Source organism: Opisthocomus hoazin, chromosome 5, assembly GCF_030867145.1.
Source record: "Opisthocomus hoazin isolate bOpiHoa1 chromosome 5, bOpiHoa1.hap1, whole genome shotgun sequence".
NCBI classification, from domain to species: Eukaryota; Metazoa; Chordata; class Aves; order Opisthocomiformes; family Opisthocomidae; genus Opisthocomus; species Opisthocomus hoazin.
Window position 1 is genome coordinate 79,862,562 of NC_134418.1, and position 27,176 is coordinate 79,889,737.

General features: G+C 38.0%; 1 protein-coding gene across 4 annotated transcripts in view; it reads right to left on the reverse strand.

Annotated features, from left to right (window-relative positions):
* FAT1 (FAT atypical cadherin 1) overlaps positions 1 to 27,176 on the reverse strand; it is a 113,770-nt gene that overhangs the window by 55,992 nt on the left and 30,602 nt on the right. For all 4 annotated transcript variants that reach the window (XM_009940186.2, XM_075421882.1, XM_075421881.1 and 1 more), the window contains exon 3: positions 19,065 to 19,379. In XM_009940186.2, coding sequence (XP_009938488.2) covers positions 19,065 to 19,379 — 315 coding nt within the window. The remainder of the gene's footprint in view (positions 1 to 19,064; positions 19,380 to 27,176) is intronic.

Sequence of the window (27,176 nt, forward strand, 5' to 3'; positions counted from 1 at the left end):
TTGGCATTATGAGGTAATTGCCCTTAATTACAAAGAAAGTGGGAATGAAAATTAAAATAAACCAAGGAAAATATGTTGCATTAGTACTCTGGGGGGGGGGGTGGGGGGAGATGATTAAAAAATGGATGTGACAACTCTGTATTAACCTCCTTCAGATAATATCTTCCATAGAGATTACAGAGCTGTGAACATGGACAACTGAAAATATTTGTTGTCACATATTCTAAACAAAGCTTTCTCCTAATTTCCTGGCTGAGGCTGGTCAAGCCATGCCTTTTCTTTTTGCAGGCTCTTTGGGGAACAGCACAGAGCTGTTAATTGGAAGTGAACAAATGGCAGAGCAGATGCCTCATCTGCTTCCCTCGAGCAACAGGAGTTGTAGGTGACTTCAAGAAACACAAGCTCTCCTAAACACCTCTTTCTGTCAAGTACCTCTGGAGAAAGCCAGCACAAGCCCTCCCATGAAGCATTAATCCCCTGATACTCACCACAGTTGCAAGGCAAAAGGGTAAAATTCAGCATAGCCGCTAAAGGAGTTGGCTGTTGAATAGCTGGGTTGAGGATGGGGAGGATCTCAAAAAGCACAGGAAGAATAAAGTAATTCCAGCAGAAATATCTCATTATGCTTGTATTTCTCTGAATATTCAATATTCGGTCTACACCTTCTGACAATATTAGATTCCGTCTCTCACAGCAGTAGCAAGTAGAGAATTGCTAACACATGAGAGCAGAAAGATGGCACCTTTCAAAAGTTTCCTGTCCACTTTTCCCCCCCATCAAGAGCCATTAAGACTGGAGCCACCACTAATAAATGCCAACTAATACTCTGGGGAAAAAAAAAAAAACCAAACATTTTTGCTGTAAGCACTCCAGACAGAATTCTACCACTTACCACTACCCTACATACTACAGTTTGCTAAAGAAAGTCTCATTCCAGATATAATTTCTGTTAACTAAGCTGGTCAATACAACTTTAATGGGTAATGAGAAAAATATCCAGTAAGAACAAAATATATACACTTTGATCTGTTAAAACCCCCAATCTTTTCAATGAAGTATGCCATACTTCTTTTAAAACACTTCAGACCAATAACAGAAGGGTTTAGTCTTCACCATATATATCCTGTATATTCAGCAGAAACTCCTGCCAACAAAGGAAATGTAACACTTCTGGATTTAGAATCACATACACATGCATGACATTCTTTTCATTTAACTCTTTACTGCTAGCTGCTTTCCTAAGCGAAAATTTAGCTTCAATGAAGTATTTTACAGTCTTAAGCTCTAATGAAGGTTTGACTGTGGCAATCACGACATTTTTCCATTTTTTCCAAGTTTTTCTTTATTATAAAATGCTTAATGCTGCACCAACAGATTTTACCAGCTGCTGAAGAGCTTTTCTCAATTAAGGCCATGATAATAAGGTCAAGTGCTCCTATGCAGTGTGGCTTTTGTGACTGCCCATTAAGATGGCTGGGGAGAATCTTTGGGCCTAATCTAAGTCAGCTGCCTGCAACAAGAGCCACCACTCTGCTCTTTCTACTGAAAACAAAAGTTCTCAAACTTTTTAGACTGAGCTCCCTCTCTTCCCTGTAAGAGTTTGGAGAGCTCCTTGCTGTGTCCCTCTCTCTACACAAATAAATGAATAACCACACCTTTGCATACACCGCATCCCCACAGAAGTGACAAGTAAAAGGTGAATTCATTTAATCTCTGAGGAAGTCTGTAACATAATCAGTTTTGAAATCCTCATTGTGACGTGGGGAGAGTCTCTTCACTGCTGAATGAGAAAAATGACTGCGTGTGAGAAACAGATCACTGCGACAAAGCATTCATTTCTGAAACAAAACTGACCCACAGAGCATCGTTTTGCAGTCGTTTTCCTGTTTTCCTTCTGCCTCCTCTTATCACAGATGCTCCCCCCCTGCCCAAGCAACAGGAACAATGAGGTCCAGTAATTCACGTCATTATTCCACCTGGAAATCAATGCACACTATGGCAAGGCAGGTCAAGGATCCTTGGGAAAACACAAGTTTCTAAGAAACATTTCTAAGATAATGATGAGCAAATGGCTTCTCTAGCGAATTACTGCAATTTTTTTATTCAGTAATGTTTCAAAACTCACCTCATAAGAAACATTTTCATAATAGCAGCTTAATAATGTAGAGACTCTTTGGATAAACCATAGCTGTTCTGCCTCACTAGCTGGAAAGGTACTATAATGAACTGAAACTAAGTGTAAACTTCCATAACAAAACCAAAACAACAAACCCATACCAGCTAACAGCTACAATTGAAATTTCCCTTCATTCCTCCTTTGAGTTTACATTCTGGGGATATCTGCTGTTTATCTGAGATCTACTGAAAAATCAAAATAGTTACAACTGTATTCCAATAAAATTTACTTCAGATTTCTATTTTAAACAGTGTTAAAACAAACAGACAAAAATGCAACTACAGCATTCAATTACACTAATGTAAACAAAACTGCCACATTGGGAACAGAAGATAGCACAAGGGAGCTGACGTTAGCAGGGATTTATTTTATCCCATATAAGCTTTTCACCTCAGTGCACAGTTACATCACATTACCTCTGTACCTGAGAAACAGCACAGCAACAACTTCCATTCAATGCTGAAATGGCAATCTCTTTAAAGAAACACAGAACACTAGGCGGGCACCGTGTTAAGAATGTTAATATTAAATGTCATGTGGTTAGCTATCTTTATGCTCTCAGTGATGAAAGAAGTAGATCAGAAAAAGTGGTCTTTGCAAGGGGAGGAGGAAGGCTCAAAATTTTCGTCTTGCTGCGTATACGTCATGCATTCCCTACTACCGGCATCCCAACAAATGCATGCATTTGTCTTCACAAATACACACAGACCTGCCAACTACACCTTCAGGCTGAGGTGATGAAGGTTCTGGAGCCGGGTGGGAGTTTGGCTGTTAGCCAGGGCTAACCCACCACCATCCAAAGGACTAAAGCAGGTGCCAAGTCTACTAGCTGCCTCCAATGAGACTGAACTGACAGGCTTGATGTAAATGTAGTGTAACACTTTGAATCGCAGCGTATGAAAAGAAATAGTTTCTCTGATCTTTGAATGCATTGTCATTGAAGGTTTAAGGAAGTATGAAAAGCAGCTACACCATTTTTTATCACCAATTTCAACAGATAAAAGACACTGGAATTAAATATGATATGGGAGGTCACATTTTGTTGATAAGATTTTTGCCTTCTGTGTTGAATGCAAACCACAACCAGTCAGCAGAAATGGTTTCTCTGGACTGCGTTAGTATAACTCAACCAGTTTAAAGCTTTATATCAGTTTACTTACAACATTATTATTTAAGCTCTTGTTCCAAGAATTCAACCTCAAAAACGACTAATTACTAATGAATGTTGAAAACAATTATCTTGGGATTTTCTTTACAAGGTCTCAACATATAAATGAGTGTAAGAGTTGAAGTGAGTATGGATTTTAAATTCACATGTGGCTGTAATGATAATCTAGTTTGACTACTGCATAACACAACCCTAAAGCACAGGGCAAATTACAGCATACATTCTGTAAGTCAAAGACCAATTATGTCTCTTCAAGGGATAAAGATGCTGTTGCACCTCAAGGCAGGATTTCCTACTAATCATTCTCATTTAAGAAATAGTGGGTTATATGCAAGTCAAGACAGCTTTCCCCTTCTAGACAGAGGAATATATCTTTCTTTTGTCTGACAGACTAAGAAGTCCATCGGAATCAGCAGCTTCCTCTTCATGAAAGTACTGTGATCAAGTTGTGTCTTAGACATCTCTGGTAACACAGTGAGCATCAAGTCTCAGTGTCAGGATAATCTCTCATGACATTGTTTTAAATTGCTTCCACTATCTCAACACTTTCCGAAATATGGACAAAATGACTGATGAGCACAATAATCCATGGTTGTTTCATCACTGCTGCAGAAAGACAACTATTCTTCTCAATCTTCTTTCAAGTAATTTCAAGCTAACTAGGATTTACACCTAACTTATGCCACAATCAGTGACCATCAGAGAAGGCCCACATTTCCTTTCTAAAGATGTTCAGGTCTGCTTTTTGGCAAGATTGGAGCCAAACCTCCTCTTCTATGTAAGCCAACCCAAGGCTTCAGAACCAAAGTAAACAAACTGCTTAATAAAAACAGGTCAACAAAAAGTAATAGCAAAGGGATTTAAGAACAGATTTCAGCTTTGCAGCTGACAAAATATAAACTCTGTGCCTTACTAGTCATGTACAGATGATGATTATAAGCTAGACAGTGTGCCATTGTAATATATTACCGTGAAGGCAGCTGCCCAGTTAAAAAAACAAACAAAATCATAGTCCTAACCATCTATCATACTGCAGAAAGTCTATCATAAAGGAACTGAACAGCTTTGGTTTACACAGTTCTAAAGACAGTTCCTTAGCAATTTGACTTGCTTTTCACTCCTGAACTCTTCCTTACCCTAAGCAGCTTAACAGCTTTCAATAAGACCAGCAACAGAATTGTCACCGGCAATTTTCAGGTGCTCAAAATATGACTGTAAACATATAGTCCCAAATGAAACTAGCAATATCATTTACAAGCACATTAAATAGCTGCAAATCCCTCTTCTGCTCAAGTAAAACATTTAAAAGCAATCATTTCTGTTCTTTTAATAGAGACTGTAAAAACGATACCACTTTTCAAAATAAATCGAGAACCCAGGTTCCTCTTTCTACTCTCTTATCTGAGCTCTCTATCTATTAATTACAGAGTTATGTTGTTGCTTGTTTCTTCTCTCTGGCCTCTTGAATTTTACCATTTTTGCTATACAGTTGTTTAGGCAGAACAAAGATCACTTCTGCCTAGCACAGCTTGCAACCTGGTGGCTTAGCAGACTTCCCCAGGCAGTTTAAATCCACTTTTGGGGCTAAAGGAGTAGTTTTCCACTTCAGGTATGAACCTTCTGACCAGGGCATTTTACAAAAATGAGTTACACTACCCTATAAATAGACAATTTTAGAAAAATTAAGAGAGACCTACTACAGTACACTGTGATGAAATCGGTCTTCTCTTTCTGTTAAGTATAGCATACCTGTGCTCAACTAGTGGAGTCTTTCACAGATTTGGCGCCTTTCCCCCTTCACTTTCCATTTGCAGCAGTTCAGGCAAAAGCCAGAAGGACATTCCCACAGTATACAGGCACCTAGGTAACTCCAGACTGAAAGAGCTAAAATGCTTTATAGAACTATACACTCTACTTGCTTCTCAGATCACCTTTTTTCTTTGTTTTATTTATTTAGGCACTTCCTTATTCCTGTTTCCGATGCTGATGCACATACTCTGGATTTCATCCACAAAAATAATTTTTGGCACATTTATCCCAGCTGAATGTTTTGCCCTTTGAATGGTACCCCATGAAAACTGAAGTAATAATTGAGATCTCAGTCCTGCCCAAGTCAGGATCAAATAAGGGATAACTAGTCTAATCCATAGGGGTGTGCTTGTGTCAGCACATTAGGCATTTATTGAAGTACAGTAATATCAGTGTTTATGAGTTTGTTACTTGCTGCTTAGAGACACTGTAAATTTTGTATATAGGGTCAAAAAGGAAGTTACTTAATCCTACTTCATACCACCAGTCACCACATTAATCAGTAACTAGGCAATTTAACTACTACATTCTACTACTACAAATTATAAGTGCAAGGTGCACATCTGAAGTTAAGAGTCACTTCCCTGAACTGTTTTAACAGTATCCAGATACAAACACCTGGAATTTGCTGATCAGAGTACTCATTAATCATTTTAGTGATTGCAAGCAGGGAGCAAACACAACCAACCCACCAAAGTTTATTAACGTACAGTATAAGGAGGAAAAACCACTTTACATAAACAACTAAGTCATCGAATCCAATAAACTTTGTAGAGCTTGAAGTAGATTTCAAATGACGTATAAAATCCGCATTTGATGATCATGTAATTATAGAAAACTGCTCCATTCTTTCCGACAAAGTAAACCATATAGTTTTGTATACTCTGATCCGTCGCAAAGTACATTATTTTCAGTCTGGATTTACTAAGATAGTGGTATAACTGCTTCTGCAGTAATTCTTTTAATAGTATAACTATTTAGAGAGTAATGAAAATAAATACATAAATAATCACACACACCCAAATAGCCATATTAGAAAAACAAACCTAAGCCTAAGATTCTGCATTCTGAGTACTTCAAACACTTCAGATGTGTCCATTTTCATTGTCAATCACATTCTTTTGGTAGTTTGTTTCTCTCATGCATAAGAAGATAAAAACCAGAGTATAAGTCATAAACAGTGTAAAATAAAAGTCAAAAAAATGTTACTTCATAAATAATGAAAAAGTAGTTAAAATAATTTTGAATGGACAATAAAACAATAAAGCCCACGTATAATTACTGAAACAAAACTAGTAAGTGATGATAAATTTCCTGTAGAATGAACTTTGATCTTACTATCAACAGAACACTATAAATTTTTGTTATTTTTCACTTACCTTGCAAAAATACTCTTACCTTCAGCACCTTCTGGTATACTAAAGCCACACCAATTCAAATCTCAAATGCCTTCAAGTATTTAACTCTTTAAGTAACCTGATCTTCATCATTCGCCTTTATTATCTCATTTTGAGACATACTATCTTCAGTACTTCAGTACAGAATTATTGCCATAAAATCCCTCATCACCTTGAAATATCTTTTCAAACCCGAGATAATCTTACTGCATCTTTAGTGCATGAACAAGGAAAAAAACCACACACTCCTTTCCAAACTCGCCCTCCCCCCCAACGAACGAAATGTATTTTTCAGCTTACTGTAGCCAGCTCTGAGTTGTTAATGTGTTTTAAAAAAATTGTGATCAGTCGATAGAAGTATTTAAGACCAAATATTAAAGGACAGAGGTTAGTTTTGAGGTCACTTCCTCTGTCACAGAAGTTTTACAATTTCACAATTAATCTCCCATAAAACTGTTGCAACACACGTGGATTAAGGAAGACCGACAAATTCACAAAGAAAGAACATCAATAATCTTTGGAACTTACTCAGCTGGTAAAGCTATTTACAGTTGGTAAATATTGTCTCTGAAATGCAAGGTAGCTAAACAGAATTTAATTGAACTTTTTGCATTGAGTTAGCTGAAAGTATTCATCAACAAGCAGATTTATAGTTACAGTCGAACAGCAACAACGATAAAGCCAAAGTCGGCATGCACTGCAATTATACCTCGCTACACAAACAACCTAAACTTTAAAACAGAGATTTAAAAAGTTATTACAGCAAGTTAAGAATACTTGATTTCAAAGAGAAATATCAGAGCGGGTTTCCATGTTGGCTATTGCCTTGATGTCACAATTGCTCTTATGCAATTCAATTGTTTTTATAAACACTGGTTTTTAGTCACAAAACAGAGTTTTCATTGCAATTACAGCACATAAGTAATGACAGCATTGGTTGAGAAAGACTGAGTAACATGAGAAATTACTGAACTCTTTCTAGCATTTAATAAAATTCTGTGAACGGGAAAACGTATTATGGGGGAAGAATAGAAACTTTGATACTAGTAGAATTTTTGTTTTTTTTGCAAAGTATGAGAACAGCTGTTTAAAACTTTTTGATAAATCACAGTGATACATTCCAAGTGAAATAAGAAATTAAAATGTCCAGTTAAAGTTTCTAAGTGCTTAGCATATTATAATAAGGAAGTGTCTTTTTGGGACAACAGTTTTCAAATAACCCTACAGGATGTCACAAAACTGAACAGAAGTACTAAGTTTTAAATCTGGGGTCTCTTATTATAAAAACCTTGGAAACAAAACGCTAAAGGGAGGGTTTTGATCTCTGTTCACAGAACCAGAGAATGGTTTGGGTTGGAAGGGACCTTAAAGGTCATTTAGTCCAACCCCCCCTGCCATGGGCAGGGACACCTTCCACTAGACCAGGTTGCTCAAAGCCCCATCCAGCCCGACCTTGAACACTGCCTGGGAGGGGGCAGCCACAGCTTCTCTGGGCAACCTGGGCCAGGGCCTCACCACCCTCAAAGAATTTTTTTCTTCTATCTAATCCAAATCTACCCTCTTTCAGTTTAAAGCCATTACCCCTTGTCCTATCACTACATGCCGTTGTGAAAAGTCCCTCTCCAGCTTTCTTGTAGGCCGCTTCAGGTACTGGAAAGCTGCAATAAGGTCTCCCTGGAGCCTTCTCTTCTCCAGGCTGAACAGCCCCAACTCTCTCAGCCTTTCCTCACAGCAGAGGGGTTCCAGCCCTCGGATCATTGTTGCGGCCTCCTCTGGACCTGCTCCAACATGTCCATGTCTCTTCTGTGCTGAGGAAATCTTAGTTGCTGCATTATCTTAGCCACACAAATAAAGCTTGATATTAAAAATATTCTGTCTAATCTAGATAAAATTATTAATTCATGAAAGAACAACTCATCTGAGAAAGTCAGAATGTTCTATTTAACTAACACTACATTGTAAAATATAAAAATGTGGAAAAACCATGTTTAATTAATTAATTTGTAGAGAATGGATATGAAACTAGCTAACTGACTGTTACAGACAAAATCCAGTCCCTCCAAATTTTAAAGATATAAATTATGGAAGAGGGAAATTCACCTTCCAAATGTTTGTGAATATATTTCTTTTGTGTGTGTGTGTCTGTGTCTATATGGTTTATTCATTCCACCATTTGTTTTTTATTAACTCAAACCATGAGGATTTCCTTAAGAAAACTCGTCAGTTGCAAGATATGGCTGGTCTTGCTTTGTCAACTTCAGAACCAGCCATGCAATTTGAAAATACAGTCTTCTAAATTTGAAAATGTAGACAAGTTCAAGTATATGACTCCTTAAAAAGCCAAAACAGGTTGCCCAGAGAAGCTGCGGCTGCCCCCTCCCTGGCAGTGTTCAAGGCCAGGTTGGATGGAGCTCTGAGCAACCTCGTCTAGTGGAAGATGTCCCTTGCTCATGGCAGGGGCGTTGGAACTAGATGATCTTTAAGGTCCCTTCCAATCCTTACCATTCTATGATTATTAAAATACAGAAATATTTTGAAAGATGTGAAAAAGATTAATTAAAACTGTGATTTTGCAGAGGCTTTTCCAACATTTATCACAGCACTGACACTGGGCGTAAGAGTTTTTATCTTGAAGGAACTGAGGCAGGAACTAAGAGTAGAATGCCAGAAACAACATCATATGATCTAACACCGTATGGATAAATGAGGTATAGATTAGCACTTCGAGATATTTCAGGGTTCTGGGCAGCCTTAAGCCTATATATAACCTTCTGGGAATTTTCTGCGGCTACTCATTTCAATCTTCCATATGAAAGCAAAGTTGAGGCAACACTATAACAACTCTGTTAGATACAATTGTCATTAACTTTTCTCTTTTGATGTTAAGAATAGTTTATGGATTACATATGCATTTACAGAAATACAGAGAAAGTTGTTCAAACATCACTAAGAATTTTAGTATATAAGCCATTACAGGCTTTCTTTTGAGGCCCCCTAACTCTAAACCCCAAAATATTTGTTTCTAAGTGAGAGTTTGGAGATTCATACAATACTGCTGCCTTTTTTTGTTGTTGTATTAATTGCATGTTATTTCCTACATTTGCAAGACAGAACACTATTAGAACAAGTCTGGAATGCACCACAGTCCTCTCTACCGATTTAAAGGAAACTGCTTCTCTAACTGCACCATACGTGAAGACCTCCATGCAACACTCGTGACAGATATGATCACATAAGCTGCTGCCAAAGGTCTTGTTTCAGCTGTCAGAAAAACTGAAGAAGAATTTTATAGCTGACTCCTAGTTAGACTTTGACTGTGACTCCACTGTGAATTTTCCAGATAGACAAATTGTATTACTTCATGTAGAATTATATTTTTGCTGGGATAGATCTTTTATTTTCATCACTCAAAAATTGAGCCAAACTAGATACCACTCAGGGCCCTAATTCTGCCTGAGTAATCTTCTGTTAATAGGAAATTAATCAATACTAATGTTAGAGTGTTGTTATATACACAGACTCCATTATGAAGTTACACAACTCGGAGAGCCTATCAAGGAAAGACTGATATCTTTGAAAGTCATTATGCCGTGTGAAGGCGATACCACGCAAGTGGTTCAATAACAGTATCTGATCACAGTCTCTTCCCTGGCTAGAATTATAATTCCACATGTTACATATTCCAGCTCAAAGGAACATACGATATAGAGGGAGTCTGTCTCCATCACCACTTGTGCATCAGAATATAGGAAAATTGAAAGAAAACCTCACTTTCAAACTCCTGCTATACAACATAGAACATGCTGAGAACGACCTGAAGATTTATGTTCCAGGGATAGAAAGAGTGGAAGGGAAGGACTGCTGTGCTTCCCTTTTATTTTCCCAGCTCCTACCTTTTCTCTTGTTCCAAAAAGATGCAAGAGAATTAATAAATAAAAAGCCCCAACACCACCACCTAAAATTTAAAAGAAGTGATCTCTACATAAATGCTTGCAAATAATTTTTAAAGTAGCTGCTTCCTATACAGCAAATTTTCTATCTTTTCAAGTACTAAATCCCTAAATATTGTAGAGTGAGTGGATGTGAAGATGTTATTAGAAATTTCACAGATATGAACTTGTTTTCCCAGTTCCGAAAAAGACCAGATTGAAAACCACGAGTCTAACAGCACTTCAAGTGCTTTAAACAATGTTAAAAAAAGGATAATAAAAGTACCTTTTTTTGCAGAATTGAACTCTCTTTCCAAATGTACGCCTACACAAACTTTTGTCTATTTGCATAACCCTCTCTGGTTGCAGGAGTTCGACAAACATTTGGGTTAATTTTGGTCTCGTTTTCAGTAGAGGTAAAGAAAAAAAATCTCTTCTAGAGATAGTGTAATCAAATGCTTTATTTTTTCTGCATGTGACAAGCAAACAGTTGGGCGCACAGAGGCTGCTACATACACTTTGAGCTGTGTGACATGAATGAACAATAATTGAGCCTGGCATTGTTTGCCAGCTACAGAAGTAACAAGAACAATTTTCAGTGTTTGGGTCTTTATTTAACTTTAAATCACATTAGTGCAGCGTAATAATACTGGTTTTATTCAAGTACGAAAATATTAGGTCAATTGGGATTAAAACCCGCAAGTAGTTACACAACAAAGACTTCCTTTGTTAAAATGAAGCCAATAGTACTGCGCGGTCACTGGCCCTTCATTTCCTCACCAAGTAATTCTCCGGCGCTATCGGAAACCGATGGAAGTTGTTTGCAGCTGTACCCATTTCCTATTTCACTTCAGTCTCCAAATCAGGCAGACACACACACACACAGAAATACTGCTTTAAAGGTTACAAACAGTGTAAAATAGTAAGATCATGTGAGGTAGATGATTTGCCCATGAGCTATTAGCATTTTATAACTACAAAGCTCTAATGATTGCTAGAGTCTAACAAACAGACAGCGAGAACCACAGACTCAAAGTTACCAAATTTTAACTCCCGCTGTTTGATACAAACTTTTTATATTAAAATAGCATTCTATTTTGGGATTGCATATATAAAAATGTCTTTAAATCAGCACCCAATTTGAATGTTGATGTTAACTCTGTAATATATGTTTTGAGGTGTGGTATAATTTATGAAACAAACACTGCCGCAATCCTAAATTGCCACAGGATGAATTTAACCTGAGTACTTTCGAAAACCTGAGACAGTAAAAAAGCGTGTAAGAAAAAAAAAAAATAAGAGCAAAAGTCATGTCAAATAATATTCAATCCTAGACAAACACTTATCTTAGGATTTAGTCACTCAAACTAGGAAATTCCAGAGTCAAGACTGCCATCTCATCTTAGCTTGACTGTCTTGCACGTGTGCATTACGATGCACAGACTCGGGCCACACTGGGAGCACGGGATACAGTATGTTCTGAAATGGGTAATTACTTCAATACTTCTGCTGGAATTCCCTAAGAAAGGCCTTATCTAAATGGCCTAGCCTACAACACAGGATTACTAATTTCCTCAAAGGAATGTCCATGGCATTCTCATGATAATACCCAAGTGCTTCATAAATATGAATGAATACATCTTCACAACACTCCCAGGCAATTACGTCGGGCAATTATTCCTATTTTATACCTGTAAAACTGAAGTATGGGGAAATGAACACTCAAAAAAACCCACTCTCCTGTCCAGGTTATGACCCCAAGTCTAGTTTTTGGAAGTATGCATCATTTTCATATCAAGTTGCATTAAAGGCATAGAAAGCTATACTTTTGCAACCAGCATCTCTGCAAATCTGACTCAAAACCGTTACAGGGAGCAATGTCAGGTAACTCCCTGCCTCATTTGCTACTATCGTTTTGAATTTCTGAAGTAAGGCATGGCTCCTGGAGGAAGCATTATTTGCTACCCAGCCCCAATTCTCTCCCCAAGCCAAATTTCAGTGGTATGCCAAATGTAACAGAAGTCCTGCGGGAGTGGAAATAAGCATACCAATTCAGCCAAAAGATCACAAACTATTTCTTGCCTTAATACACGAGCCAGGCAATAAAAAAAAAAAAAAAAAAAAAAAAAAGGTACAAGGGTCTTCCCTTGCCCTATATGGCTACCTGGTTAGGATTCCAGTTTCTTGCTCAGTAATACTAAGCAAACTGGAACTCCTTGCACTACGCCAATGCAGTTTTTTAGCATTCTAACGTGCATATTGCCACTTACACGGCAGTACAAGCCTCTTTCAGGCACCTTCACTCATCAATCTTTGAGATATTAATTATACAAAGCCTGCATCACTGAGTAGCAGCCATATTTTAAAATCATAGCATGGCAAAACTATTCCATCCATATGGAAACTGATACAGAGCCTAGGGGAATTCAGTGAGCTCCTTTTGTTTAGGGAGAATTTAGTCTGATGGCTCTACTTCTGCAGCAATTAAGGATGTTTTCCTTAGCTCCTGAATTTCCATGTTTTACATAAGACTTGTTGAGCCATCGTTGTCAGTCAGTCAAAGATGAATACCTTTCTTCTAATTTCGCATGAAGTTTGCAATCCCGCAGTTGGAAGAATGAAAGTAGAAAACTACAAAACATAGGAAACGAATTTGGTTGACAATGCCATTCTGGGGAACTCTAAGTATACATTTCAAACTGGGGAGCTAGTTTGTATACTACCCTTACAGTTATTACCGGGTGCAACAAAAAGCTTGTATTTAATGTATGTCACGCTCACCTGTCTCGGACAGAAAGAAATTACATGTTTTGATTAAAAGCTCTTAGTAAAATGAATACAATCACACTCTTTGAATTGGCATTAACAGATCCATTTCTAAATGGTTAATCCAATACAGATTAGATATTGTATAATGATAATTCATAAACAGCTCATAAATCTACACTTCTGTACAATGGTATTATTAACTATTATCAGCAGATGCCATACTAAGTACCCATTCCACTTTGTCTAAGAATTACTGCAATCCTGCTGTCAACTGTCGTGCTTCCAACATTCCTCCTCAAAAGCAATAAAGCAAATTAAGATATTATAATATGAAAGAATCGAAGATGGAAAAAACCATAAATGTGTCCACTCTATACAACTGTTCATGAAAAAATATTTAGTAATTTAATTCAAACAATACAATACTCAGTTCTATTTTGTAAATAAAACCATGGAGTTTACATCAGTGATATGTAAAACTTTTCAGTCCTACAACTAGACTGGAGTTGAATTACTGACTTTTAAGCAAAACAGCTCATTACTTTTTCCCTAAAGCATCTATTTTTTGTCTATCTCGTTGCTTTCTAAGACAAAATGTATGCAAATGCATCCAATGAAATATGGAAACTAGCAACTATGAGTATTTTGATAATTAAGGTCTTTGACCTTGTTACAAGGTAATTATGAAATGTAAAAAGAAAAATACCTGAAAAACTCTCAAGCAAATCAACAACACCCACAAGAAACAGTGAAACATTACTGAACTACTATCTGTTATACATACCAGAAAAAGATATCATACATTGGGAGCTTCAAAGCACAAACCCCATAACTTGTTTACTGTTATATAATCCCTTGCTTTACATGAGCGTTGTTAAAAGAGCAAATCTTTGGTTATCCTCAGTGCAACAGCTCCAGGGTTAAGAGGCAAGATTAACCATAGAGTCCTAGGATGCGTGTTCTGAGTAACTATCAAATTCTGCCAACTCCAACTCCTTGCATCTAAACATATTAAAATGCCTTTGTACTCTACTGTTTTTGTCAATTACTTCTGTATTTAATTACTAGCTATTTTGGAAGGAGTTAAGCAGATAAAAAGTAGTTACCATAATTTACATAGTTGTCTACAGTTCAGTTCAGGTTGAGCATGAAAGTTGTGCAATTAAGCCTTTGCTCTAATTCTTTCCTGCAAATATTATGATAACAATTTTTATTCAACCTGGCCAGTTCATACGTACAGCAGGTTTTTTTGCCTTACATGGAAACTCCAAAACTAAAGAAAATGACTTTTCATTTGCTTTAATGAAAGGCCAGGTATACCTGAAAAGATTATAAAAATGTTCTGTGATGTACTGTGTCATACATCCTCCTTCAAAAAGTGAAACAGCATTTCTGCAGGCAAAGAAAAGCTTAGTAATGTTTCTTTAAGTTATTTTATAGTTACTTAAAATAAGAAAGCTGTTTTGAAGTGCCAATGACAATTTACTGAAGGGAGTACTCAGAAACTGATCACGGTAAGAAACATACAGATACTACTCCAGCTATTAGCATTTTTGAGAAACAGATCAATCAACAGTTCTTGTCATGAAAAGAAATCTTTCTGTGAAAGATGAACTATATCCTACACAGGTCCATGTCAGGCAGTTTCACCATCTAAAAATTCAGGATTACTGCACAAAGACACAGATATCTTAGTTTTGAGCCTATAAAATTCTAGAACTGAATTAGCTACTTCCAGAGGACAGAAAGCAGTATTTTACTTAATATAGGTTACATGTAGGTTATTGCTATTTATAATCTATATCACTATTATGTAGGGGAGTTCCAAGTTATTGCTATTTATAATCTGTATTACTATTATGTGTGGGAGTTCTAGCCATGGACCACAATACCATAGTGCTAAATTCTATAAAGAGACAGAAAAAGATGGATCCTTGACCTGGTGAGGAGACAACATATTAGCAGCTGAAACGTCTTTTTAACACTCACCACGTATTTTAAGAATAGCAACATTAGCCTTTCCTTGGCTCAGAGCGAATGCCATTGCAGTCCTCAGGCTGCTTTTGCAGCGGCACAGTGGCCCGAAGTAACAAAGTCACACACGCTTGACTCTCTTACTCTATCACTTTCAGTGCTACAATGGGACACAGTCAAAGACTGGATTCATATTCCGGCCCTATCTCCCCTTTGCCTGGAAGGGAAACCTGGGGCCCTGTGAAGGTTTCTCTTCCTTTGACAAATAGCTTACAGTGCGATAGCCTCACAAGGTCCAACAAGGGTAACACACCTGCATAAGCAAACAAGACAGTATTTGACCCCACTAATTCCAGTCAAGTGTACTCTTCTGCTGACACCTAATTTAATTAATTGAGGGAGATAAAATTCACCGTGTTCTAACTTCAGGAATAACTAGTGTATTTCAAAGTGATTTTTAAACTCCTTAAAATCCCAATCCTAGTGAAAGCGCTTTCATCCCAAATAAGGTCTATTCGGGTTAAACGTATTTGTTTTCTAACAGACAGAAGAGAGACTTGGGAAGTTACGATGATCCTGATAACCTCCGTCAAAGCTCATCACTGCGTTACCACCTACTGCAGACCGACAGCTTCAAAGTGAACACGTACAGGAAAAACAACACAGACCGCTAGATCGCATGAAACCCAGCGTCCTGTGTAACTGGAAAACAACATACATGAGCTAACTATTTAATATTCTTTGAACTCATTTGAGTGCACTCTGGGAACACAACAGAAACCAGCAGAAGAGGTTTCCCTTCTCTTCTCTGCCCCCCTCCTCATGTTTATTATGTCTATCTAGCACTACAATTTTAACAGTAATACACATCCATGAATTTACCTATCCCTGTGATTTCAACTATATTTAAAAAAAAAATTTCTCCTGCTCAAAGTAAATCAGAGGGAGATTCTTTTCAGTGCTTGTATTCCGAAATATAACCATCTAATTATCTCCATTTGGTGTTTTGTGGTTTGTTTGTTTGGGTTTTTTTCCCCTTTAACACAGAGCTGAGAAGGACTCTGGACCACACTGCTTGCTTCTACAGTACACATACTACAGTAAAGGCAGGTAAGAAACTCTCTTCACGGAAAATCTTTATTAGCTTTCCATTAAGTTTTCCTTATCACTTCACCATCTAGTGTGTTGAGGTCCCTCAAGCTCCCTTTCTAACATAAATGAGATGGGCAGTAAGCTACTGATGCTGAAAACTACAAACTCTGTCTGAAAACACGTCACGAGCTCCTGATGCCCTAATTTTTCTGTCCATTAAATAGGAATAAAGATGTTTCTTCACCTCAATACTTAGGTAGGGGAGGGCATGCCAGTGTCTCTTTTAAAAATCACAGTTTGCAAAATGCTGCATAATGATACAGAAGGCAGAGAGGAGCAGGAAAGGACTAGAAGAAAGAGGAAGAGAAAATGAGCTACAGAAAAAATATGGAAATGACAACCAAAACCAGTTGGCCAATTATATAATAAAGAGTAAATGAATGAGCATGAGGATGCTATGGAGAAAGTCCAGTGGAGGGCTATGAGGACGATTAGGGGACTGGAGCATCTCTCCTACAAGGAAAGACTGAGGGAGCTGGGCTTGTTCAGCCTGAAGAAGAGAAGAAGGCTGCGAGGGGACCTTATAAATGCTTACAAATATCTGAAGGGTGGGTGTCAGGAGGATGGGGCCAAACTCTTTTCAGTGGTGCCCAGCGACAGAACAAGGGGCAACGGGCACAAACTGAAGCAGAGGAAGTTCCGTCTGAACATGAGGAAGAACTTCTTCCCTCTGAGGGTGATGGAGCCCTGGAACAGACTGCCCAGAGAGGTTGTGGAGTCTCCTTCTCTGGAGATATTCAAGACCCTCCTGGACGAGGTCCTGTGCAGCCTGCTCTGAGTGACCCTGCTTTGGACTAGATGACTAGATGGGGTTGGACTAGATGACCCACAAAGGTCCCTTCCAACCCCAAACATCCTGTGATTCTGTGAATGTAGGTAGAGTCTATGTTCACTTGCAATTTCACCACTGCAGTCACTCGGTTCTTTCCACCCAACTCACAGGCAGTTTTACACCCTGTTTTATCGATATTACTGACTAAGGCAACAAGAAATATCAACGTAGCAAGCAAACAGTACTTTTGAAAAACAGAAAGGGCAAGGAAGTAGATAGATGAACGGAAATTTTTTTCCTTTTGCATCATATGTAAGCAGAGAAAGATAAACAGAAATAGAGCACACACACAGAGTTTCTGTATTCACTTTAGAAAACTATGGGGTTGAATTTTTCTTGCTTTACTTCTTAGGCTGCCTTTGTTCTAGAATCTCTAAATACAGCATTTAGATACAGGCTTTGACTATGGTAAAGATCTTCTCTTGCTATAGTTATTTCATATGTCCCTCTTGGCAATGTCTTCACAAGCAGATGCAGCACATGCTGACAAAGAAGTTATTGTTAGGAACAACCCAAGTAACATACCTGTGTTTGCACTCAGAGCTTTGCTGACACAGCAATTACAGCTGACACAGCACACAAGCCTTTCATGCCCTGAGTTGAAACAACTACGAAACAGAATGAAGGACATAGTGCCAACCCAGCCTTCAAAACAAATTTTTCACTCAAATTTTGCTCCTTTAAATCCCCTGAAATTCCCTCCATGAATGAGCAAGAGCTAAACAAGTAAGGCCTCTATTACTCCCTTCTACGTACTGGCTTTGTTACAGATTAAAGTTACTCTCCACACATCTACAGCACCTCTAGTCTAAAAATCTCTGGATTCTGAGAAGAAATTTCTGAGTGAATCAGAAGCATCTCCTGTAATTTGTACTGTGAAATAGGACCTAAATGCAACATACGAAAAGTTAAGCTGCACCTAATCCAGCAAAATATTGTTGAATTAAAACCAAACCCTTCTTAACTGTTAGGAAAGACCTGTGGAAAAAAAGTCCAGTATATGTACTATTTTCTCTACGTTCATTCCGAAGCAAGGGATGGTAGGCAATGTTTACATTGTTTTCAAAGTCACCACATAGCTTCAGTTGAAATGGATTATTTTATTTGTTTCCTGTCTCTCTGCCCTGCACATGTTTCAGTGTTTGTAATTCACAGTTACTGAAAGGTCACTTGTTTCTTGTATTTGTACTTTCCTGTTAAAACCTCCGCATGTTTTTCCTGAAGCTTTCCAAACAACCACTGAACTCGGACTCTTTCTTTTCATTATATAACAACCACACCTGCAAATTATCTTGCAGATTTTGTATGTCTTACAACAGCAACCATTACTTACAAAGACAGTCCCTTCTGACTACGGGACAAGCGAGTTTGTAGTTAATAAATGTCTTCTATTGCTTAGACTAACACTGCCTGGAGTAAAAAAAAAAAAAAAGGCAAAAAAACACCAAAAAACCAAAAGCCTGACAAAAAAAAACTATGTGTGAAAATTGGAAGACTGAGACTGCAAGAAACAGTTTGGATGAAACCAAGCTAAAATACATATTCCAAGGGTGTATTTACTGCACTACAAAAGCAAATGGGCACTGACCAGTCTAGAGTGGAGCTGCTCTGAAGTAAACCTTCCCAAACGTGCATAATGAAGATGTCAAGTACTTTGAACCAACAGCTTCATCCTCAAATCCTCTTCTACTTGTTTGCATAACTTGCTAATATTGACACAGCCCAAGATACCAGGTTAACTCTAACTATTGTGAAAGCGTAAACCAAAGATCTCAAGATCTTGATTTGCTAGGTTTATGTATGTACACGAATACACTGATTCATTCATATGTGAAATAAAGCACTGTATTGTACTTACCACTTTTGGGGTTTATTGAAAAGAATCCCTGTGGATTGCCACTTGTAATCTTGTAGGTTAATTTTTCACTGGAGCTAGAATCTGGATCAAACGCTTCAATCTGAATGACAGATACATCTTTCGGTGAATTTTCCATGACCTCTGGGTAATAAACTGGTTCTGTGGTCTGAGGAGCATTATCATTAACATCCCCAACTTCTATGTAGATTTCAATGAAGGATGATAAAGGCACAACGCCTTGGTCTGTTGCATAAACAGTTAACCAGTAATGTGAAGTAGTCTCACGATCCAGGCGATCTGCAGTCTCAATAATACCTGTTTAACAGGAAGAAAGATAAATTAAAATGGTCAATAAATATGCAGAAGTGTGTAAAAACAGAGTAAGCAACAAGCTTAAATGAATAAATAAAAATGAATACAAGTTCAAAACAACTAACATTGATTCTACAAGCTGCACTAATATATACAGACAAACATATCGAGGCTAACCTGAAGCCACAAAAAAAAATTACTTCAGTAGTTTTCAGCAATTCCACATTACAGATATGAAAACATTACTTATTTTCCTTTACAACATCCTTTGAGATACATCAGATCAATTAGCACTATTAATAAAAACTATTTTGCCTACAAGATTAAATATAATGAGTAATTCACTGTCTTTTGGGATTTGAATGACCCTCTTTACTGATCTCTGATTATAGTGAATTTTATACCACATTAAACTATCTGATTTAGATGACAAACTCTTGAACTGTTTACCATTATGCATATTAATGAGCAGCTACTTAAACGTGGAACATTTTTATCTGTGTGCCCAAATGATTTTAACTGATTTTTCTTAATGTGCCTATTTGGGTTCACACAGAAATTTCACAGAAAAGACAACAAGTTATAGCTGAAGCTAACTTTTGTCGCATTAGGACCAGTCAGTGGCTGCCACTACTCCAGCAATGGAAAGCAGCGCTTAGCTCAATTATACACACATAAAATGAATAACCATTTAAGGAACTGCTATGCAATTCATAAAACTTGATAAAAATGTGTCTACTGAGTCTACAGGAGTTTGTCTGAGCCAGAACTAAATAAGGAATGAGGGACTCGAGCTTTTATCCACTGTGAAGGAAATACCTATTTTTCTAAGTAGCTTACTCTACAGGTACAGTCATAATATGCACATGTCACGACGGTACGTGATGTGGTGTAACCTATTCGATGGTGGATAAGTATCAGACAGATTCACGGAGCGATGGCACTATAAAACTTTGCACTTTCCTTTTCCTGATTTGGTCGCTCTTAGAGGTTGTTCAGTTGGAGATATTTTCTAACTGGAATTTAGAACGAGCCTGATACATGTCAGGGAGAGGGACAGAACACGCCCTTGCAACCATTTCTATGCAAAGATTGAAGGGCTTTGTCACCGCTCTTACTGTTTGTTATCCTGACACACAGCAGGCCTAATCGGGACCGGAGCCGACGTGAGTCAAACCATCACCACAACAGCCAGTTTTGGACTCTGGATACAGCCACATAAAGTGACGATGCGTGATGTGGCCCTTGTCCTGAGCTCATTTACTCCACACAACTTACATATGTACCATCAGCAAAATCGGACCTTGACAAAACTGTGCCACTGTGCTTTTACAGGAGCTCCACAGGAAAGGAATTAATTCTAAGTATCATTTCCTTCACACACCCCAGACACTTTTTTAACGCATTACACCGGCTGGGCAAACTAAGACAACTATTGAGGAACTCCTCATTTATTCGTTACATTCTTTGCCTTGTGGGAAGCTGTATAAAGGTTTGATGATGATAATTTAAAATTTTAAGATGTTAATAAGATCCCTTCAGAAGGGCTGGAGGGGATAGCATCTAATGGTTAGACCTGCAAAATACACATACACAGCATTTCAGAACTACCACCAGATGTCAGTGTGGAAATTGGTTTTATATAGTGTGGAAGACTTCAGAACTGGGAGAAAAAGGAGGGGCACTGAAATTTGAGAATATACATGCATTACACACAATCTATAAAAGTTTTCTTGAAAGCAAACTGGTGGCTTTATAATTTCCTTTATTTTTGGAGAGGAACATCATCAAAAAGTAATCCAAGTTGTTAGTTTTAAGGACAGTGGCATTTTGTATTTCCAGTCTCTTCACCTCAGTATTTATCTTTTGTTTAATGGCAGTTTTATTATTAAAAAAAAAATAATAATCCTATGTAGTCACTGGATTTGTGCTGTGGTTACCTGCTTAGTTTCCGATTGCTAATACACATAAATTTGCTCTTAAAAATGGATGCACTGCCTTGAGCACCCAGTTACCTGGATTCCATTTTCATAACTCACTCACATTACACCTTCTGCACCTCTCTACTTCAGCCAGGAGACTTGTCTGGGAGTAAATAAATTTATTAGTTACTGTTGCCTCACTTCTAAGCCTAAATGCTGGATGTGGCACGCAAGCACTTCATCTTAAGTCTGGGTAGACTCCATGTATGACTTGGAAAATTTTGTAAAACCTTCATGTCTTACCAAACACAAGACTAGACTGTATTCCCTTTTAGCAAGGCTTCCAGCAATGCTGCTCCATTGCTTGCGATCTGGGCAGAACACAGTGGGCAGGCTTATGCGCTGAACTGAGCAACCGTTGTCATTTTACACCTGTCCTGCTTTCTTAACAGTAGCTACATCAGAAGTGGCAGATTAATTTTAAGGTAGCCTTGCCTGATTTTAAAGAAACAGAAAGAGACTCTTGTGGTAATGGAGCTCTCATCCTGCAATCTGCTCACCTGGCGTTTACAAATTCTGCCACTTCAGTTATCAAAGCCCACCTCAAGGAAAAAGAAGACTGAACCTATTTTGTTTTTGTGGAATATCAGTTCTCAAATGTCTATTCACTTAAGTCACATACTACACAAGGGAAAAAGGGCCAAAAAATCTACCATATCAGAATAGCCAACAGAAGTATTTGAAAAAGAAGTATGTAAAAAGATTGTAGGAATAGTGGCTAACAGTACAGCAAACACGGACAACTTTATTTTTTGGTTCATTTTCCATTTCAAATCAGATCTGCATATGAGACACGATTTCTGTATATTTTACACTGACTTTTGCAGAAATATTCAATGAAAGGTTTGTAACCTGCCTGATCATCTGACCACTGAACACATCACGTTAACACAGAAGTTTACCCAACAGAGTAGCTCTGGTTTTCAGAATGTCTCCAATTTTCTACATGGTCATCGACACTCTAGGTGTGCATTAGTCAAAGTAACATGAAATCTCATTCACTAGAATTATTTTTCCATTTTTCTCATGTTTCTCACCCATCAGATCCTAAATTGTTGGGTGAACATTTTTTCTGTATGTGCTGCTTATAATTCCAAACTGACATTGAAAGCATCTAGGAAAAGATTTAATGATCAGTCAGATATGCAAAAATGCCTACATAACTCTGTAACACTAATAAACAGATTAATTCCTGAATAACATTCCCTAGAGGCACAAAGGCTACTTAAAAAAGCTTTCATGTACCCCACTTACAGTTCAAAACAGACGGAATAAACAGGTATGTATGCAAGTTGGAAAACTTTTTAGAGATGGGCATCACACAGAAGTGGATTACTTTGACAGTATTAAAAATGAAGACTCAAAATAACATTCCTCCAGTATAACAGCCACGCAAAACAGGACAGGAAGATAGGGAGGAAAAATTTCCCTTCACCCTCGCACATGGAAAGAGGTAGAGGAGAGGCCACCACACCTTGCTCTCCTTCAGTCCTCAAAGCTGCAGTGGCGGTGAGGGAAGGGGTGGCAGGGCTATTAACGTGACTCAGCTTGCTTCCTCCTGTGTCCGCCCAGCAGTAAAACAGAACAGATACGGATCCAGTACACATGCCTGGGGGTGGGGGGAAGCTCTGAAAACCTACCAAAACCTGAATTTCTTCTGGTTCTGCATCAGCACTTATGTCACAAAACACGATCAACACTAAACACACACAACTGCACACAGTACTTGGGTTCCCCCCCCCTTAACATTATTGTACAACCTGATCTCACATCAGTAATTATGAAACACCATCCTTTTCTCATCAGTCTAGTTAAAGTGCTCCTGCTTCTGCAAGTTTAACACTAAATCTTTCCTGATTTTGCCTACGAGAACACTTACAGCTTGATCTTTAATTTCTATGCAAAATTATGAATACAAATCCATGTAAACGTCAATAGTCTACTACACCTTCTAGAAAACATAATCCCATATAAGAATAATTTAACTAAGATGACTTCTTTTTTTTAAACAAAGTTAACAAAAGTTCTCCTATCTAATCACAGGTCTAGAACCAGTCCTTACAGTATCACTGGTTGGTGTGCCAACTTTCTGCTTTTGCAAACATTGACTACAGTGGCCTGTTTTCCATACTAGGGCAGCACAATACTGTAGGCTGTCTGAAAGGCAGCACTCAGGGAGTTCATAAATTCACTGACTTCTAGTCCTAGCGGTCCGCAAGACAGCAGAGAGAGAAAATGATGGGAACTCATATATCAAAGAGAAGTAATAAAACAATCTAAGTAAGAGTTAATTTGTTTTAATCTCACAGTTGGCTAGATCCATTAAGCATCAGTAAGATGTTCATCAGTATCATCAGTTTCAACAGCGTATTTCGGCTTCCAGAAAGTATTTTCACTTTTTCTTCAAGTGGTGCAGAGCACATTTAGGGAGTACAGCTTAAGTGCTTCTATTGCACCTTCAATGCTGCAAAAGCTCCATCTATGCTCTAACTCTTCTCCCATTCACAGAAAAATGTGTAATCAGCGAATTTCCCATCCATTCTCTACGCTGAGGCAATTTCGTAATTTTAACTTTTACAAACCATTTGCTTTTTATGTAGCAAGACAAGTAGAGAAATCTTCCACAGAGCACCACTAAAGAATCTTCAGTATGTATGCTAATCCCAGAGACTTGTAAATATTATTGTTGAAAAAATATGGTGAAGTGAAGATTCCAAAAACATTTTTCACTTGGCTGGATACACAATCTTGAAGCCTTTCAGGTGGCTGGGATAAAAAGAAATTCATATTCAGTCACTAACCACCAGAGGGAAGTACAAAAGAGCTCTGATGAACAACCAAAGTCACTCTTAAAACAAAAATAAACATATAAATCCACTTCAAATCTGACAGTCTTGGATATGCCAGCTCTATCTAATTAACAAATGCTCAAACCATAATACCCCCAATTCCCAGGGATCATCCTCCTTAAGCATGCTTATCCATGAGAACTCTCATTAACAATATTAACGATTCGGTAATGGAAATCAAAACCTGCAATCATTTCTCAGCAAAGCATGAAAATGCAGTTTAGCAGAATTTGCCCTGGGAGTGACGTTTGAAACAAACTAAGAGAAATCCCTGGCCTGGAACGTGATACTTGAAATCTGATTACAAATTTAATTAATCTAAATTCTAATAAACTGGGCAAATAAAAAAGCTTCTTCAGCTGCTTTAAAAGCCATCTCGGGGGGGAAAAATGGCAATATTTTAAGAACTGCATGAACAAAGGTTTTGATCAAATATGACCTTCAATGAACAACCAACCTAAATCAAAGTTTCAAAAGCAAGTGGATTAAGCCTGTTATAAACACAAAGGCACGCTGTCCCTCAATGGCACTAGTCTGCCACCACACCAACACAGACTGCAACTTTGTCTTGAATTCTAAACAAACATTTAGCTACTGCAGTGTAAACCATTACTCAGGCCTGCAGAGTCTTTGGAATTGAAAATAAAACTGGGGGAAATGCTCAGCATATATTGCAGTTTACTACTTGAATCTCTGCTACCTCTAGATAGGCTGCATACATTGTCCAGAAAGTTATTAATATTTATGAAATTAGCTTTTTATGTGCATTAGGATCCAAAGAACCCCAGCTCCCAGAAGTTTACAGTTTTCCTAGTCAAGCTTCTGCTTTACATTTTGCAGAACTTTGCTTAGTTGTTGCTAAAACAAAGAAAGAAACATATCAGCTTTGCTGACTAGTGGCTTTGTTGTTTTGTTTTTTTAAGTAAAATCTGACTAAATATAATACTATCATACTTCAGCTTCTAACATTAAGCAGTTCAGAACAGAGTTCTCAGGTTGTTACTAAAATCTCCACACTTGCACAGCCAGAATACGCCAGAAAAACAAAAACATTTTACAAAGCTGATATTTTCCACTTGAACTTTTTATTTCTGCCTGGGTCATCTCATTCAAAATAGCATCGGTTCTAACCCATACTTTGCCTTTTGGTGCAAGTTAGTGACAGTGCAATTTTTCAGCACTATCCATATCAAACACAGATGAATGCAGACGACTTCCTTGGCAGACTTCTTGTTCCTATTCGTCTCTTCTTATATGTTCTATTTTTGCCTTTGCTGCAATACACTTCTCTTTCTTAGTTTATTACCTGCCATGACATGATAAGCATGTTCCTGAGCTGTAGAAATACAGAGGCTATAGCAGAGCTGACAGGATAAAAAAATAAATAAATAAAACAAACAGGAAAGAGCATCTGGCATAGGAGAAGACAAAGTGCTTGTCTGCTGCTCAGCAGTCCCCAGAGGCCTCAAACAAGAACACATCCATACTCTTTCACCCTCCTTTTCCCCCTGAGTAACTTCTAGAGGCACAGTCAAATCAGGACAGTTGGCAAGCGCAATCCTGTGTATTATGCATGGGGTTTTTTGTGGTTTTGTTTTCCTCCACTTTATGCTCCCTGTCAGACACAGTAAGAGAAAGCAAGGTGACTTGAAAAAAAAGGCAAATTTCTTAATAGCTATGGCACTCACCTGCACAAATAAACAAACTACAGCAGACTGGAATGCGCTACTTACAAGTACTACACCCACCTATAGCACTCAGCTTAAATTCCGATTCTATTACTAATTGTGTCAGTGTCATAGCTCATATTCTCTCCACTTCTACAGCAATTTAAAAAAAAAAAATAAAAATCATTTAGCCAATTTATCTGTACTTGTGTTAACTTCTTAACTTCTTTCTGCTAACTTCTGGCCACCCCTGTAGTCTGACATTGGGAAGCCACAACCCTGTATGCCATAAAGAGTTCTATAAAGTGAAGCTTTTGAAGCATGTAACCTGTTGAACTTCCATGAAAAAATTCTTTCTTCCCGTGAGGCTGCTGTGCTACTGTAACTCAGGCCTCTACCAAGCACCCGTGTGTAAGTGACAACTGAGCCTTAAGCCTACGGTTCTTCTAATATAGCATCCAATGCTAATGTCAACAAAATCTAGCATTATTTGAACAGTCAGGTAATAACCACTTGGTAAAACCAAAACAAACAAAGGCAGCACAATATCGCACTGGTCTTTAATCTACACAAACCAACTATCCTTAAGCAGTGAAGATTTCAAGTATGTCCTGCCACAGATATAAGGAATTATTCAACACTTAAAATGTCAGTTGAAAAGACCAAAGTCTCCATCCTGTGAACTCCTTGAAACAATCTCCCTCTAAAGATGGAATGGAATGAGATTCCTTTTGCAGAAGTGAAATGTCAGCTCATCCACTCTACAAACAGGGCAGAATGCCAAGAGAGGCACTGCACTCTAACTCTTGAAATACTAAAGACCTGCGGCAGGCAGTGTGAACTTTTAAAAAGTAAATACAACCTCTCTTTTAAGAGAAGTAATATTTTTGATAAATAAACTGAGCTGGAAGAGTGCTAGCCTTCCTCACTTGTATGACACAACGCACTTTGAACAGGCAGCATTACGTGTTTATGCCTCTATGGAACAAAGTGCAACAGCCACCCAGAGAAATATGATTTGCTCTTCAACTCCACAGCAATTTAAAGCTTCTCACTGACAACGCAAGCTACTCACATATCAGACTTCTTGCATCTGAGGATTCACACAGACTAAACTGTACTGTTTCGGAATATAAATAATCCTTGGTTGCAGCCCTGAAGGAGAGCAGAAAGTTTTAGCAACTATTGCTTGCCTTCGAATCACACATGAACAAGAGGTGTTCACCGCTCTCCTCCCCTCTTCTCCAGGCACGTTAATTAGGCACAGCTAGGAAGACAGTAACCTAGCAACAAACCACCGAT